General features: G+C 39.7%; 1 protein-coding gene across 1 annotated transcript; it reads right to left on the reverse strand.

Moving 5' to 3' along the window:
* Positions 1-4,170: 4,170 nt before the first annotated feature.
* On the reverse strand, positions 4,171-16,098 carry LOC133557824 (ER lumen protein-retaining receptor 2). Its single transcript, XM_061908651.1, has 5 exons — positions 15,822-16,098; positions 11,332-11,432; positions 10,984-11,142; positions 7,508-7,760; positions 4,171-5,246 (listed from the first exon to the last, which is right to left on the reverse strand). The coding sequence occupies exons 1-5, from the start codon at positions 15,910-15,912 to the stop codon at positions 5,212-5,214; spliced, it is 639 nt and encodes a 212-aa protein (XP_061764635.1). The 5' UTR covers positions 15,913-16,098; the 3' UTR covers positions 4,171-5,211.
* Between the last annotated feature and the right edge of the window lie 1,443 nt (positions 16,099-17,541).

Consider the following 17,541-nt stretch of genomic DNA (forward strand, 5'->3'; position numbering starts at 1 on the left):
TTTACCGCGTTTTTTAATTCCAAAGGTTGGCAACTGAACTCATCATTTTGTGTTCCGGGCACACAAGCATTTTGACGTACATCTCAATAAGAAAGCACGTATGCACCCAAATATATTGATGGAATATCGCTGTCAACATTTATTATTCTAGAATTTAGTCTATTATGACATATGACGCACTTTTTGTACAGCTTTATTGTACATTAAAATGTCTGGTTACATATGTTGTAAGCACAATATCAATGGCGCGCAATTTGCAAAATGCGCAACCGCATTTTGCAAATTTAATGTCAAATCAAATCAAATATTTATTTGATTCATCACTATACAGCAGTGGTTCAATCAATCAATCAATGTTTACTTATATAGCCCTAAATCACTAGTGTCTCAAAGGGCTGCACAAATCACAACACAAACCACTACCACATCCTCGGTAGGCCCACATAAGGGCAAGGAAAACTCCCACCCAGTGGGACGTCGGTGACAATGATGACTATGAGAACCTTGGAGAGGACGAAAGCAATGGATGTCGAGCGGGTCTAACATGATACTGTGAAAGTTAAATCCATATTGGATCCAACACAGTCGCGAGAGTCCAGTCCAAAGCGGATCCAACACAGCAGCGAGAGTCCCGTTCACAGCGGAGCCAGCAGGAAACCATCCCAAGCGGAGGCGGATCAGCAGCGCAGGGATGTCCCCAGCCGATACACGGGCAAGCAGTACATGGCCACCGGATCGGACCGGACACCCTCCACAAGGGAGAGTGGGACATAGGAGAAAAAGAAAACAAACGGTAGATCAACTGGTCTAAAAAGGGAGTCTATAGGGACAGCGTGGCGCAGTGGAAGAGTGGCCGTGCGCAACCCGAGGGTCCCTGGTTCAAATCCCACCTAGTACCAACCTCGTCACGTCCGTTGTGTCCTGAGCAAGACACTTCACCCTTGCTCCTGACGGGTGCTGGTTGGCGCCTTGCATGGCAGCTCCCTCCATCAGTGTGTGAATGTGTGTGTGAATGGGTAAATGTGGAAGTAGTGTCAAAGCGCTTTGAGTACCTTGAAGGTAGAAAAGCGCTATACAAGTACAACCCATTTATCATTATTTATTTATTTAAAGGCTAGAGTGTACAAATGAGTTTTAAGGTGAGACTTAAATGCTTCTACTGAGGTGGCATCTCGAACTGTTACCGGGAGGGCATTCCAGAGTACTGGAGCCCGAAATGAAAACGCTCTATAGCCCGCAGACTTTTTTTGGGCTTTGGGAATCACTAATAAGCTGGAGTCCTTTGAACGCAGATTTCTTGCCGGGACATATGGTACAATACAATCGGCAAGATAGGATGGAGCTAGACCGTGTAGTATTTTATACGTAAGTAGTAAAACCTTAAAGTCACATCTTAAGTGCACAGGAAGCCAGTGCAGGTGAGCCAGTAAAAGCGTAATGTGATCAAACTTTCTTGTTCTTGTCAAAAGTCTAGCAGCCGCATTTTGTACCAACTGTAATCTTTTAATGCTAGACATGGGGAGTCCCAAAAATAATACGTTACAGTAGTCGAGGCGAGCCGTAACAAACGCATGGATAATGATCTCGGCGTCTTTAGTGGACAGAATGGAGCGAATTTTAGAGATATTACGGAGATGAAAGAAGGCCGTTTTAGCAACGCTTTTAATGTGTGACTCAAAGGACAGAGTTGGGTCGAAGATAACACCCAGATTCTTTACCGTGTCGCCTTGTTTAATTGTTTGGTTGTCAAATGTTAGAGTTGTATTATTAAATAGAGGTCGGTGTCTAGCAGGACCGATAATCAGCATTTCCGTTTTTTTGGCGTTGAGTTGCAAAAAGTTAGCGGACATCCATTGTTTAATTTCATTAAGACACGCCTCCAGCTGACTACAATCCGGCGTGTTGGTCAGCTTTAGGGGCATGTAGAGTTGGGTGTCATCAGCATAACAGTGAAAGCTAACACCGTATTTGCGTATGATGTCACCTAGCGGCAGCATGTAGATGCTGAAGAGTGCAGGGCCAAGGACCGAACCCTGGGGAACTCCACACGTTACCTTAACGTAGTCCGAGGTAACATTGTTATGGGAGACGCACTGCATCCTATCAGTAAGATAAGAGTTAAACCAAGACAGGGCTGAGTCTGACATACCAATTCGTGTTTTGATACGTTCCAATAAAATATTATGATCGACGGTATCGAAAGCAGCGCTAAGATCGAGGAGCAGCAACATAGATGACGCATCAGATCATTAGTCATTTTTGCGAGGGCTGTCTCCGTGGAGTGATTTGCCCTGAAACCGGATTGAAAGGTTTCACATAGATTGTTAGACGCTAAGTGTTCATTTAACTGCTCCGCAACAATTTTTTTGAGGATTTTTGAAATAAAGGGAAGGTGAGACACCGGTCGGTAGTTTACCATGAGGTCAGGATCGAGGGTATGGTCTTTTAAGAAGAGGATGAATAACCGCTTTTTTGAATGCTAGGGGAACAGCGCCCGAGGAAAGTGATACGTTTATAATATTTAGCACTGATGGACCTAATAATACAAAGAGCTCCTTGATCAGTTTCCCAGGAAGAGGGTCAAGTATACATGTTGTTTTATTCCATTTACACGTTGTAACAATTCCTCTAATGTTATTTCCTCAAAGTGAGAGAAACTTTTTTGGAGGGCAGTATCCGCCGTAGATACAATCGTATCAGTGTTAATAGAACCCCGTTGTAGCTGGGACGCATTGTCTTTAATCTTCTTTCTAATGACTTCAATTTTCTTACTAAAGAATTGCATAAAGTCATCAGCTGAGTGGGTTGTGCTACTGGAAGGGGTCCCTTGTTGGGTTAGCGATGCTACCGTACTAAACAAAAATTTAGGATACTTTTTATTACGGTGGATGAGATTTGAGTAATATTTAGCTTTAGCTAAGGTAAGCATGTGTTTATAAGTTATCAAACCATCACCCCATGCTCGATGGTGCACCTCAAGTTTAGTCGTGCGCCATTTGCGTTCCAGCTTTCTACATAATTTCTGAGCTCTAGTTTCTTCTGTAAACCACGGGGTACGCTTTTTTGGAGCCTTTTTTAACTTTAGCGGTGCTATACTATCAATGGTTTCGCGCAGGGCGTGGTTAAAGTTGTTAGTGAGGTTATCAATAGAGCCCACATATTCTCAAATGGGGGTACCTGAAGGTATGCCCCGGGGTACGTGAGATTTTTCAAAAATATTCTAAAAATAGCAAAAATCCTTTATTAATATACTTATTGAATAATACTTAACAGAATATAAGTTCATAAACTGTGAAAAGAAATGCAACAATGCAACATTCAGTGTTGACAGCTAGATTTTTTCGTGCACATGTTCCATAAATATTGATGTTAAAGATTTTTTTATTTTTTTCTGAAGTAATGTTTATAATTAAGTTCATGAATCCAGATGGATCTCTATTACAATCCCCAAAGTGGGCACTTTAAGTTGATGATTACTTCTATTCGTAGATTTTTTTTTATAAATATATAATTGAATCACTTGTTTATTTTTCAACAAGTTTTCAGTTATTTTTATAAATTTTTTTCCAAATAGTTCAAGAAAGACCACTACAAATGAGCAATTTTTTGCACTGTTGTACAATTTAATACATCAGAACTGATGACATAATGCTGTATTTTACTTCTTTATCTCTTTCAACCAAAAATGCTTTGCTCTGATTAGGGGGTACTTGAAATAAAAAACATTTCCCAGGGGGTACATCACTGAAAAAAGGTTGAGAACCATTTTTATACAGTGTACATCCACGACTAAACTACTACCAAGTGTGGATTCAGTCTGGTTGCCCTATTTCAAGTTCCAGGTAACCCTACATTATTATATTTTATAAATAGTAAACCAAGTTGTGGTAGTAGTTTAGTAGTGGATGTACACTGTATAGTGATGAATCCAATAAACATTTGATTTGATATTAAATTTGCAAAATGCAGTTGCGCATTTCGCAAATTGCGCACCATTGGTATTGTGCTTACAACACCTACACCCAATTCAAACTCCATTAAAAGAGTAACAATTTCACCATTTTATAATGGTTAGCTACACCCAATTCAAACTCCATTGAAAGAATAACAATTTCACCATTTTATAATGGTTAGCTACACCCAATTCAAACTCCATTGAAAGAATAACAATTTCACCATTTAAAAATGTCTTTATTTGTGGTGGCAATGGCAACATGTTGCACATTTTTTTATGAAATTAAAAAGATGGTTATAATTGGCATTACATGAAACCCCGTAGAGGAAAAGTAGGCCTAAACAAGTCGATTCTGTAAGAGTAAGGTAAGAGTGCTTGCTGAACATTACAATTATATACAACAGTCGGACAACTCTATTGAATCTGTTGAGTGGAAATCAGTACGATCAAAATAAATACCTCAGCACATCCCAGCAATATCTAATTGTTCCAAACAGTAAAATGGTTTCTCTGGCAAATAACAAAATACAACTAAAGGAATCGGAGGTCTAGACAAAGCCAAATGTAACATTTGACAAATCACTGTCAAATCTGCCAATATTTTGATGTTGCATTTCATGTCCTTAATAACCGATTCAACAACGCAACACAAAAAGACCCAGAAATAAGCCATAATCAAAGGTGATTGCATTTTATTATTGGTATTATTCTAACAGGCTTCTTTGAGTAATTTAGAAAGATGGCGTGTAAAAAATTACCTTTTACACAGCAATGGATACTGCTAAAACTAGAAAAACAATGTTGATTTTGTTCGCATCAAAGTTTGGAGGGTGTAGAATCACCCTCCCAAAACAATGTACAGAAAAGCAATGGGCCATTGTAAGAAGTCAATACCACCACAACTGTTTGGAAATTATACAGGGCTAAATGAAATGCAATTTTACATTTAACCAGAAATACACTAAAATGTCTAATCTGCAGCAAAGTGTTTTTAATATGTAGAAAACATTTTCCATGTTTATTTCTTCTTTCTTTATACAAAGTAATAAAAAAAAAATGTAATGCAAGATGCGTCAAACAGATATCCACCAAGCATGGACCAGCTTCTACAGTTGTTCTGATGCTGGATCTGCTTTTACTTGCTGTCTGTCTCAGCCACCTTACTGGAAGGGAGTGATGGAGATATCACAGGTGTCCAAAGCGTCTCCTCCTCCCGGCCAGTCCCCTTCTTCTGCCAATACGCTTCTCTTTGGCACTTAAGCAGGCAGACTCAGTTTCTTTCCTTTGAGAACTGCAACAAGAGGCAGATAGGTTTATGTGTAACACAAAATGGAGACATTAATTATATATTGGGTGGGATGCAACCAAATCCATGCAGTGGTGCCAGTACAACACCTTGTGGTGAAAATTGACAACAGTAATAACTTCCTTACACATACGCCACAATCTTCTGGAATTTTTGGTGGTGGGTCAGGGCATTGGGAAGGACGTGACCGCATGCGTCATGCGTGCCCGCCGACTCATGTGAACCCCACGTTGCAGAGGGGGCGAGGGCCCGTTCAACATTGCTCGCAGCTTTAATTTTAACTTGCTTCTGTCTCTGAAGTAAGTTTTCTTTTCTTTACGTTCATTTCTTGGTTATCGTGCCAGCCTAAGACGCTGACTCGGAAGGTTTCTAAACTATGAAAAGTATTCAGACCCCTTTAAAAATTTCACTCTTTGTTTCATTGCAGCCATTTTCTAAAATCAAACATTTATTTCTCATAAATGTATGTATGTACATTCAACAACCCATCTTAACAGAAAAAGAACAGAAATGTAGATTTTTTTGTACATAAGTATGTATATAAGTATTTAGACCTTTGCTCAATAGTTTGATGCACCTTCGGCAGTAATTACAACCTGAGTCTTTTTGAATATGATGCTACAAGCTTGGCACACCTATCTTTTGGCAGTTTATCTATTCTCGTTTGCAGCTACTCTCACGCTTTATCGGGTTGAAGGGAAAGCATTGGTTTTCATCCAGGATGTCTCTACATTGCTGCATTCATCGGTCCATCTATTCTGACGAGTCTCCCAGTTTGTGCGCTCAAAAAACACCCCCACAGCATAATGCTACCACCACCATGGTTTACTGTATTGGTATTGGTCTGGTGATGAGCAGTGCCTGGTTTCCTCCAAACATGATGCCTCGCATTCATGCCAGAAACCAAACATGATGCCTAGCATTCATGCCAAAGAGTTCAATCTTTTGTCTTATCAGACCAGATAATTTTGTTTCTCATGGTCAAGAGTATTTCAGGTGCATTTTGGCAAACTTTTTTTTTTTAACCAAGAAATGGCTTCCGTCTGGCCACTTTACCATACTGGCCTGATTAGTGGATTGCTGCTGAGATGGTTGTCCTCTCTCCACAGAGGAATGCTGGAGCTATGACAGAGTGACCATCGGGTTCTTGGTCACCTACCAGACTAGACTAAGAATGGGCGAAACTGGCCAAAGATAGACACAGGTCCGGTGGCTATGGACGAAGTGCTGGCTGTCCAGAGTCGGGAGTAGGGACGGACTGCTCGCCTGTGCATCGGTTGGGGACATCTCTGCGCTGCTGACCCGTCTCCGCTTGGGATGGTCTCCTGCTGGCTCCACTATGGACGGGACTCCCACTATTATATTGGATCCACTATGGACTGGACTCTCACTGTTATGTTGGATCCACTTTGGACTGGACTTTTACAATATCATGTTAGACCCGCTCGACATTCATTGCTTTCGGTCTCCCCTAGAGAGGGGGGTTGCCCACATATGTGGTTCTCTCCAAGGTTTCTCATAGTCATTGTCACCGACGTCCCACTGGGGTGAGTTTTTCCTTGCCCTTATGTGGGCCCTGTACCTCGGATGTCATTGTGGCTTGTGCAGCCCTTTGAGACACTTGTGATTTAGGGCTACACAAACAAACATTGATTGATTGAGTGATAGGTATTCAAAAATACTTGAGGCTTACATTTCTGCCAAAGGTGCATTAACAAAATAATGAACAAAATACTTATTTACATGTGAATTTTTATTTTTAATACATTTGAGAAAATGTTTTAAAAAACATTCACATTCGCACTATGGGATATTGTATTTCGACAACAATATTGGATTTATTCCATTTTGGGATAAGGCTGTAACATAACAAAATGTGCCAAAGTGAAGCACTGTAGCTTCCCCGTCAGGAAAAACCCAAATCCAAACTAACCCATTTCTCTTCTTTTTCAAAAAACCCTGTCACTGTGAGAAAAAGTCTCATGTGGAGCCCAATTTCCAGAAACTAGAGGTAGATAACTATAGCTAGCTGCTGCCACATTGAGGTTGAATGACAGCCAAAGCAAAACATGGAAACAAAAATGCTCGAAAAGTCAAAAGTGCAATGGTTTTGATAGGTGAGCACTCAGACCAGCTGGTATCGATTAGCTTAGCATGTGCCAACTGTTGCCATTTGATGGATTTATGACGATTAATAACGTAGCATTCACTCTCTCCCCATTGTCTGAACATGCATTGGGACTCACCTTTTGTTACATACAAGTAGAAGAAGTCGCAGTAAAGGATGGTCTGCACCACCCCTGCAACAATGGCAATCATGTCGAAGAATCCCTCAAAGTAGAACCTCCATATCCAGTTGATCAGGTAGAGTGCTCTGTACAGGCCCAAGAAGAACAGGTAGTGTGTGGTGATGGTCTCAGCCTCGCCCGTCTTGCTGATCATGAAGAGCTGTGGCAGGATGGCCACAGACTCCAAGTAAATGGAGAAAGTCCACAGGATCTGCAGGCAGGACAAAGTGTTGAAGTCAGAACAGATCCTTTTACACCAGGAGTCTCAAACATGCGGCCCGCGAGACGTTATTATGCAGTAGAGCCGCCACATTGATTGTGTGGTATAAAAGCGTGCGCGATGACATGTAGTGGAGCAATAGTTTATTTGGAGGTGCGCGGACCCCTGGAGGTACTCGAAGGTATGCCGAGGGACAAGTGAGATTTAATAAAAACATTCTAGAAAATAGCATTAATTCAAAAATCCTTTAAACAATATATATAAATTTGTTGAATTATACTTCAATGAAGGATGAATGTAAGTTCATAAACTGTGGAAAAATAATACAACAATCCAACATTCAGTGTTGACAGCTAGACTTTTTGTGGAAATTTCCCATAAATATTCATGTTAAAGATTTATTTTTTTTGTGAAGAAATGTTTAGAATTAAGTTGATGAATCCAGATGGATCTCTAATACAATCCCCAAAGAGGGCAATTTACGTTGATGATTACTTCTATGTGTATACATCTTTATTTATAATTGAATCACTTGTTTATTTTTCAAAAAGTTTTTTTTAGTTATTTTCATATGTTTTTTTTCTAAATAGTTCAAGAAAGACAACTACAAATGAGCAATATCTTGCACTGTTATACAATTTAATACATCAGAAACTGATGACATGGTGCTGTAATTTACTTCTTTATCTCTTGTTTCCAACCAAAAACGCTTTGCTCTGAATTAAAAAAATGTTCACAGGGGGAACACCACTGAAAAAAGGTTGAGAGGCACTGGTGTAGAGGACGTTAAAGGCAGTGCAGTCACGGCAGCCCTTAATAATGTCGGCCGGGTAAAAATTGGGAAAAATTCGGGAGAATGGTTGCGCCGGTAGATTGTCGGGAGGTGCACTGAAATTCCGGAGTCTCCCGGAAAAATCGTGAGGATTGGCAAGTCTGTTGCTAGGGCGGGAAAACCATTCATAGAAGGTGAATTCATTAAAAAGTGCATGTTAGACTTTTTTAAGAAATCTTTTCTTGAGGCCCAGCCTCACCCAGTTTCTGCATCCAGTGGCCCCCAGGTAAATTGAGTTTGAGACCCCTGATTTACACTGTTCATGCTGAGATTTATTTACCTTTTTTACAGATTGCTTTACTGTATAAGGCAAGGCAAGTTTATTTATAGAGCACAATTCATACACAAGGCAATTAATTCAAAGTTCCTGACAGAAAATTACAATATCATTTTACTTTTAATAATGACACACAATTTAGGGACTAAGTCGTTCTGCCAATATTTAGTAATTTTGTCAAAATCCATTAATGCACATATACCAAAAATGACTATAGCAGTAATAACCTGTTGCTTTGTCTTCTGTTCATTGCTTTCCACCACATTTATGCACACAAACTGTATGAAAGTGTCACTTTAGAGCAGTGCTTCACAATTAGTTTCTGTTACGCCCCCCACATGAAGAAAAAATGTTGTGCCTTTTCCACATGCCGCCGCTACTCTAAATAGTATCATTTGTCTATAAAATTGTTATAAGTAAACCTTTGCATAACATTGTATCTTTATCATTGAAGAAATCAAAGGAAGATATGAAGATCAACTTACAAAACACAATTTTAACATCGTGTTAGTCTGTAACAAAAAAGATTTCAAGTGCATCATGCAGTGTTTTCATGCATATTTGAACATGTTATCGTAATGTAATGAAGCTTGCATCGTTAGCTTTAGCTACTATGCTAACAAGTGTCTGAGTTAGTATTATTAACTTACAAATGGCATTCCTATGTATTATTTCATTTTCACAAATTCCTCAGTAAATTCACCCAAACGTTACTGTGGAGTTACTGAGTATTTAGCTGACTGGAGAGCTAGCTTCCGCAGCTAGTGGGTCCATGACGAGGACTTCTGTTTTGTATGATCAACTGTTTTGCTGCAGTCTTCTAAGCACCATTTGGAAACAATTAAGGTGTGTAAGTAAACATTTGATACATATTTCTGTGTAAATAACTCATTTCACAATGTACAGTATATATCTGTGACTTATGGTGCGGTGTGAATACATGGAAATATATTAATTTCTTCTCAAATTTAGTGGGTGCGGCTTATATAATGGTGCGCTCTATAGTCCAGAAAATACGGTAAATCCTTACTTTAACTATAAACATTTGTTGACCACCTTAAACCCTTTGATACTAAAAAATATAATTTAGTAAACACAATAAATAATACATTTAATTTGATAAGCAACATTAACTCAACAGCACAATATATAAAACACATTAAAATACAAAACAAAAATTAATAAAACTATTTGTGATAATTTTATGTTCATCAAAATGAGGAAGTCAGGATTAATTGCTACAATAATCAAGTCTTCCAGTGCAAATCTTTTCGAAGCGGGGTTTGAAGCAGGATAATGATAAAGCAACTTCCCCAGGGTTACACGCGCCCGTTGGGAATTGCACCGCAACCCCCTAGGGGACCCGGCTCACTAGTTGAAAACTGCTTTAGACTCAGCCTATATCTTAGTTCTGAGTTTTGCTTTTCTTTTGAAGTTTTGCAACATTGAATCATTTTCAACATAACAAAAGAGTGTCAAGGAAAAGTCATCAGTATTAGGTTTTTTTGAGTGCCTTGAAAAACTTCCTCTACTACAGTAAAAAAGGTTTTATGATGGCAATTATTTGAATATAGAACAGACTACTGCCATTTCCATTATTTCCAACAGGAAAAATGTTATCTAAATCTCTAGTTTGCTCCACGAAAAAGTAAAGTTTATTTAACAGCAGATCACAACAGAAATAATTAAAGTACACATTTTATGTAGAACAAACCTATACATTGTTTTTTTTTGTTTAAACAAACTAAATAGTCTTATCTTATTAATATTATTTACATGGCAGCATGCCATTTCTAAATATAAAATGTATAATCTCCTCTCACATTAATTAAATGACACGTCTAGTTTGACTTTGTGAACACATTTTAAGTTGATCTATACATTCTATTATAAATGTTTTTGAAATGCAACCATAGTGGAGCAACTGCAATGCAGTCAACTATGCAGCATGCGTGCAGGTAACAAGCGAACTTTGTATTGGACCTTAGTTAAAATGACTTTATATGACAATACATTTGTATTAATCCACTAATGTTATTGTGAAACTACTATCACATCAGAATAACGATAAGAGATGATGCTTAGGTAAAGGCTGAACATCTAACCTCCAAGGGAGAGAAGTCGTGGTTAACCAGAAAAGCAAGGCCGCCCACAGGAACGACGAGAAACTCCACCCGGAATGTGTCGTGGTTTCCATCATAAGTTGCTTTGAACTTCATGTAGATCAGGTACACGGTGGCATATGCGCATCCAATGTAGACCACCTGAAAGACACAGCCAACCTGTTAAACAAACATGCACCCCTCCCACTGGGAGCAGCCAGGCAGAGTGGTCCATAAGAATTATAGTAATCTTTTAGTCAACAAGGGAGTGATATGTCTGCAACGTAGTGTATGCTCAGTGCATGGAGGAAAACCGAGGACATATGGCCCAGGATGAGCCAAGCGTTTCACCTTCATGGTTGTGTTGTAGAGGGAGATGAAGGATGTGAGCAAGTCCAAGTAGCGAGTTGTGAAGACCAAAGCAAATAAGACCTGACTCTTTCCAGAAATTCCTGAGAAGAGACAGCAAACATTTGGTTACATGCAAAGACTGAACCGTAACCTTTTTCATTATTAAGTTGGCAGCGGTGTGTCAAACTGAGAAGTGTCTAATATTTGTCAGTCTTGTATACCCAAAAAACAAAAAGTACACAAAAGTCACACTTAAATAAAAGTAAAGATACCCTCCAAAAAAATTACTTGAGTAAGTTTTGTTTTTTACAGGCGACCTGTGAGGAATTTTGTCTTTTCTGACATATACATATATATATATATATATATATATATATATATATATATATATATATATATATATATATATATAAAATACATATGTGTTGTTGCAATGTTGGATAGTCATGTTAAACAATGCCAAAGAATCAAATCATAAGGTTCATGCATTTTAACGTGAGCTTGCGTGTAGTGTTGGATGCCCCTGTTTGCGGGTTTTGCTGTCTGACTACGTTGTCATGTCCCAGCGAGGTGGATGTACTTGGACATTAAGTAAAGTGCTCAGCCCGGGGGGGAGGAGCTGCAGTATGAGACCCTACCCCTGTACTTCAGGCTGTCAGGAAACACAAAAAAGGTAAAATATATTTTTGTATATAATCTTGGCTTGCGCATAGTACAAGAGACGTGCGACATTCAGTGACATAAATGCTGCTAAAACCAGCTTTTTTTATGGCTATTCTAATACTGTTTGGTGAGTGTGAATGTACACTTAAATGTTGTAACCGGGGGAATCTATATAATGGTAATGAAGTTTATTATCAACCACGTATGAAAAAAAAAAATAGAGACAGCTTTGAAATATAGATTTAAACTGTGAACATTTTCAAAAAACATAATTTCATACTTTTGGAGAGGGTGATGATAAATGGTTTCATTTGCAATCAGGGAATGCCTTCAGAATCGATCGCCTAGCACAGACTCAAAAAGTATATATATTATAAATATGACTGTAGAGCAGAATTTACACAAAATTTACAACAAAGCATATCCAATACATATGATCTAACCCACAAGGAAGTGTTATATATGTAGATTAAAATTATCATCCATCATCCATGTTCTACCGCTTGTCCTTTTCGGGGTCGTAAATCCCATACATTTATTTTAAACATGCATACAGTTACAATATAGTAATGGTACATAACATAATTCCGGTTTCTCATTACAACATGTCCAAAAAGAAAAAAAAAAACACTGGCTTAAATCCATCCATCCATCCATTTCCTACCGCTTATTCCCTTTGGGGTCACGGGGGCGCTGGTGCCTATCTCAGCTACAATCGGGCGGGAGGCGGGGTACGGAGTTAAATCCATTCCCATAAGTTAACTCCAAATGCAATTTTTTTAATTTGCTATTTTTTTAAGTGTTGTGCGTGCATACGAATGTTTTAAGATGAATGTATTCAGTTTGTCCCTAAAGTGTTGTGTCAGGCGGCGATGACCAAGAAGAACACGGAGTTGTAATATAATTACAACACTTTAATGTACATATTTATATACATATTTATAAAATATTTATATATTTATATACTATGTAATTACATGCTCAATTCACAGACAGAGTCCCATTGCTTTTATGAGCGGTCGAGCGAGTCAAAAGCCGGAAAGAAAATAAATAAATAAAAAATGTTTTTTTATTTTTTTTTTATTTGTGGCAGCTGTAATTCTTTCGTGACGGGCCGCAACAAATAAATGAATGTGTGGGAAACCCTTGGTTTATTTTTTTTACATACGTAGCTACAAAGATACAAAAAATTGCTATTGTGACATTTAGTGGACACATTTAGAACAGCAGTTTCTTTCATTCCAAAATTTCGGCTCATTTTTTATACTTGGCAAACTCATCCCGCGGGCCAGATAAAAGCTGTTCCTTGGGCCTTATGTCTGACAACCCTGTGTTAGAGTAACAGAGTATCGACGTCATTATAATGTGGAGGTGTCTCTAATGACCGTTTGTAGCGGATATTTTAGAATCAGTAGGTTCAAGACAGTCTGAATTTTCTCTTCTCTTGCAATAACAGTGGTGTACCATCAGGGCCAGCAAGGCCTTCTCTGCTGGCCTAATGTAATCAGAAATCATGATCAGAATTAAAAGATTAAAAAAAAAATTATTTACTTTCGCTTAATATCTAAAAATTTTCATATTCTTTTCATGTCATATTATGCATGTTCCCGTGCTGTTGTTTTTAGTTTTAGTTTGTATCCACTCATATTTCAGCTAGCTAATGTTGCCATGCAGTACGAAATCGGCCAGGCGCCTTCAGAATCAACAATGCAGGCGTCCCTGCACTGTGAGTGAACTGGGACATACAGACGATAGACAGTTGCGATAGCCAATCAGATCACGAGTTGTTGTCAGTAAGGCCTTCTAGTTGGCCTCACGTTGAACGTGACATTTACACGTCCTGTGATTGGATATTCAACGGGACCGTTAGCAGATGAATTTGAGAACACATGGAGTTGAGAGACAGTTGCGATAGCCAATCAGATCACAAGTTGTTGACAGTAGCTGTTCTGTTACAACTGAAAGTTGTAAACTCTCGTAAAGTGTGTCATGCTTGTCATTTAATTAGCATTAATAGGCTTCACGGTGGCAGAGGGGTTAGTCCGTCTGCTTCACAATACGAAGGTCTTGAGTAGTCAGGGTTCAATCATGGGCTCCGGATCTTTCTGTGTGGAGTTTGCATGTACTCCACGTGACTGCGTGGGTTCCCTACGGGTAATCCGGCTTCCTCCCACTTCCAAAGACATGCACCTGGAGATAGGTTGATTGGCAACACTAAATTGGCCGTAGTGTGTGAATGTGAATGTTGTCTGTCTATCTGTGTTGGCCCTGCGATGAGATGGCGACTTGTCCAGCGTGTACCTCGCCAATCCGCCCGATTGTAGCTGAGATAGGCACGAGTGCCCCCCGTGACCCCAAAGGGAATAAGCGGTAGGAAATGGATGGATGGATGGATACAAAAGGGACAAGCGGTAGGAAATGGATGGACATGTGTATGTCGCCTTCATGTGGTCAGTGCAGTTAAAATATTGTTGATAAGTGTGTACTTTCTTGACAGGAAGTTCCATAAGCCAAGCAGATACAGTGGCCTAGTGGTTAGAGTGTCCACCCTGAGATCGGTAGGTCGTGAGTTCAAATCCCGGCAGAGTCATACCAAAGACTATAAAAATGGGACCCATTACCTCCCTGCTTTGCACTCAGCATTAAGGGTTGGAATTGGGGGTTAAATCACCATAAATGATTCCCAGCCACGGCACCGCTGCTGCCCACTGCTCCCCTCACCTCCCAGGGGGTGATCAAGGGTGATGGGTCAAATGCAGAGAATAATTTCGCCACATCTAGTATGTGTGTTACAATCATCCATCCATCCATCCATCCATTTTCTACCGCTTATTCCCTTTCGGGGTCGCGGGGGGCGCTGGCGCCTATCTCAGCTACAATCGGGCGGAAGGCGGGGTACACCCTGGACAAGTCGCCACCTCATCGCAGAGCCAACACAGATTGTTACAATCATTGGTACTTTAAATTAACAGTATGTTACAATCATTGGTACTTTAAATTAACAGTATGTTTTAATTGCTGATGCGTTATAATTTATTTTTAAATGCGCCAGAAAGTAACCCGTTTTGTATACTGTTGATGCCTTTCAATACCCAGCTTTGCGTAAATGTGTTCCTGTGTAGTATTTCTCCAGCAATGATCATGTGACATCAATGATGGTCTTTGGAAAGGTAATCATTGAAGTCAAAGATCACTGAAGGCCTAGGTGGGAAACGCACGGCCCGCCACTGCAAAAAACACATGCCTAACCTTAGACCACAGGAAATATGAGTATTTAAAACAAAATTACAGATTAATTAATATTTTAAAACCATTCATCATGCATATCTGTCAATATACATGCTTCGGAGTGCTGCCACGTCATAAGAGTCAGTTACCATGAAACAAAGCTAATTATCACGAAACAAAGTTTATCACCATAAAAACAAAGTTAAAATTAAGTTACTTGTTAAAAAGAAAAAAAAAAGTCCAAACATGACGCCTCAAAGCACGCACACACACACGCACTTGTCCAAAGAGTAACAATTTAAGGGGTTTGGTCGCAACAACGACCAAAGCTACTTTGCAACAATAAAAAAACAAACCATTTCGTTTGATTGTTGATTCGTTGTGATTTGATATATTATATAACTTATATACTGAGACACGCCACTCATTTCTGACAAGGCACACCTGTAACAGAACATGTTATAGCAGGCGAGCTAGCAGTCGCCGACGAGCAGCTGTCGAAATGCTGAGCAACAACATGAGCAACACGCTAATAAACACGACAGCGAGTGAGGTCAACAACACTCCTGCAGCGAAGATGTTCAAAAGCACGAACTTACCCGCACACGACCTGGTTTTCCATATTTTTAGCAGCAGGATGATGATGGCTGCTAAGTGGGAGAGATCGCCGGTTAGCCTGAAAATATTCATGTTGCGGGGAGCTGCAGCAAAAATAAGACGAACTCAGACAATCCCTTCAGGTATGTAATATCTCCTCTAATAGGAAATGGGGGTTTTTAGTTTTGGGAAGGCAAAAAATAGAGGAATTGAGTCGCTGTAGGTCGCTGCGATGCGGGGGAAAATGGCGAGTGATTCGCGACGTGGCTGGGGGAGGCGGCCAAGAAGGAAACAGCGAATAGGAGATCGGAAACGCTTTTGGGTCCGACCAATCAAAGAAGAGGTCTGCTCAACCGGAATTGTGACGCGAAAAGCGTTGCGTTCAGGTCATGAGGAAAATAGGACATATTTTTTTCAGATGGATAAAGTAACACGTAATATTATGTTGTTTCACACCTCGAATGGCATTTTAACAACGTAAGAGGTTGGACATCTCGCAATACATTTTGGACCACTACAAAACAGTAAACAATGGATTGGTTTTAAAATCTCAACAATAAATAAAGACAAGTTACACTAGATAACTTAAAGAGGTCCAAAGTGCGGCCCGGGGCATTCCAGTTAGCAGTTCGTTTTCTATTAGTCCTCTGCACATTTGAACACTTTAGATAGGCCTATATTACGAGATATTACACTATTGTGCTTTGTCAACTACATCAAAGAAGTTAAGGAAGGGTTGTTTTGATCAGAGATCTTAGCATGTATTGTATAAGTGTGGCAAACAATATAAATATGTATTTGTGTGTATATATATATATATATATATATATATATATCCATTTTCTACCGCTTATTCCCTTTTGGGGTCGCGGGGGGCGCTGGCGCCTATTTCAGCTACAGTCGGGCAGAAGGCGGGGTACACCCTGGACAAGTCACTACCTCATCGCAGGGCCAACACAGATAGACAGACAACATTCACACTCACATTCACACACTATACATACAACCATTTTCTACCGCTTGTCCCTTTTGGGGCCGCGGGGGGTGCTGGAGCCTATCTCAGCTGCATTCGGGCGGAAGGCGGGATACATACAGTACAGGTGCTGGTCATATTATTAGAATATCATGAAAAAGTTGATTTATTTCATTAATTCCATTTTGAAAGTCAAACTTGTAGAATGTATACATTCATTCCAAACAGACTGATACATTTCAAGTGTTTTTTGCCAAAAAGGAGATGATTATAGCTGACAACCAATGAAAACCCTAAATTCAACATCTCAGAAAATTAGAATATGGTGAAAAGGTCAGATATTGAAGACACCTGGTGCCACACTCTAATTAGCTAACTAACTCAAAACACCTGGAAAAGCCTTTAAATGGTCTCTCGTTTTGATTCTGTATGACACACAATTATGGGGAAGACTGCTGACTTGACAACTGTCCAAAAGATGACCATTGATACTTTACAGAAGGAGGGCAAGACACAAAAGGTCATTGCCTAAGAAGTTGGATGTCCCCAGAGCTCTGTGTCCAAGCACATTAATAGAGAGGCGAAGGGAAGACAAAGATGTGGTAGAAAAAAGTGTACAAGCAAGAGGGATAACCGCGCCCTGGAGAGGATTGTCAAACAAAACAGATTCAAAAATGTGGGGGAGATCCACAAAGAGTGGACTGCAGCTGGAGTCAGTGCTTCAAGGACCACCTTGCACCGACGTATGC

The sequence above is a fragment of the Nerophis ophidion genome, linkage group LG08 (genome assembly GCF_033978795.1).
Source record: "Nerophis ophidion isolate RoL-2023_Sa linkage group LG08, RoL_Noph_v1.0, whole genome shotgun sequence".
Classification (NCBI taxonomy): Eukaryota; Metazoa; Chordata; class Actinopteri; order Syngnathiformes; family Syngnathidae; genus Nerophis; species Nerophis ophidion.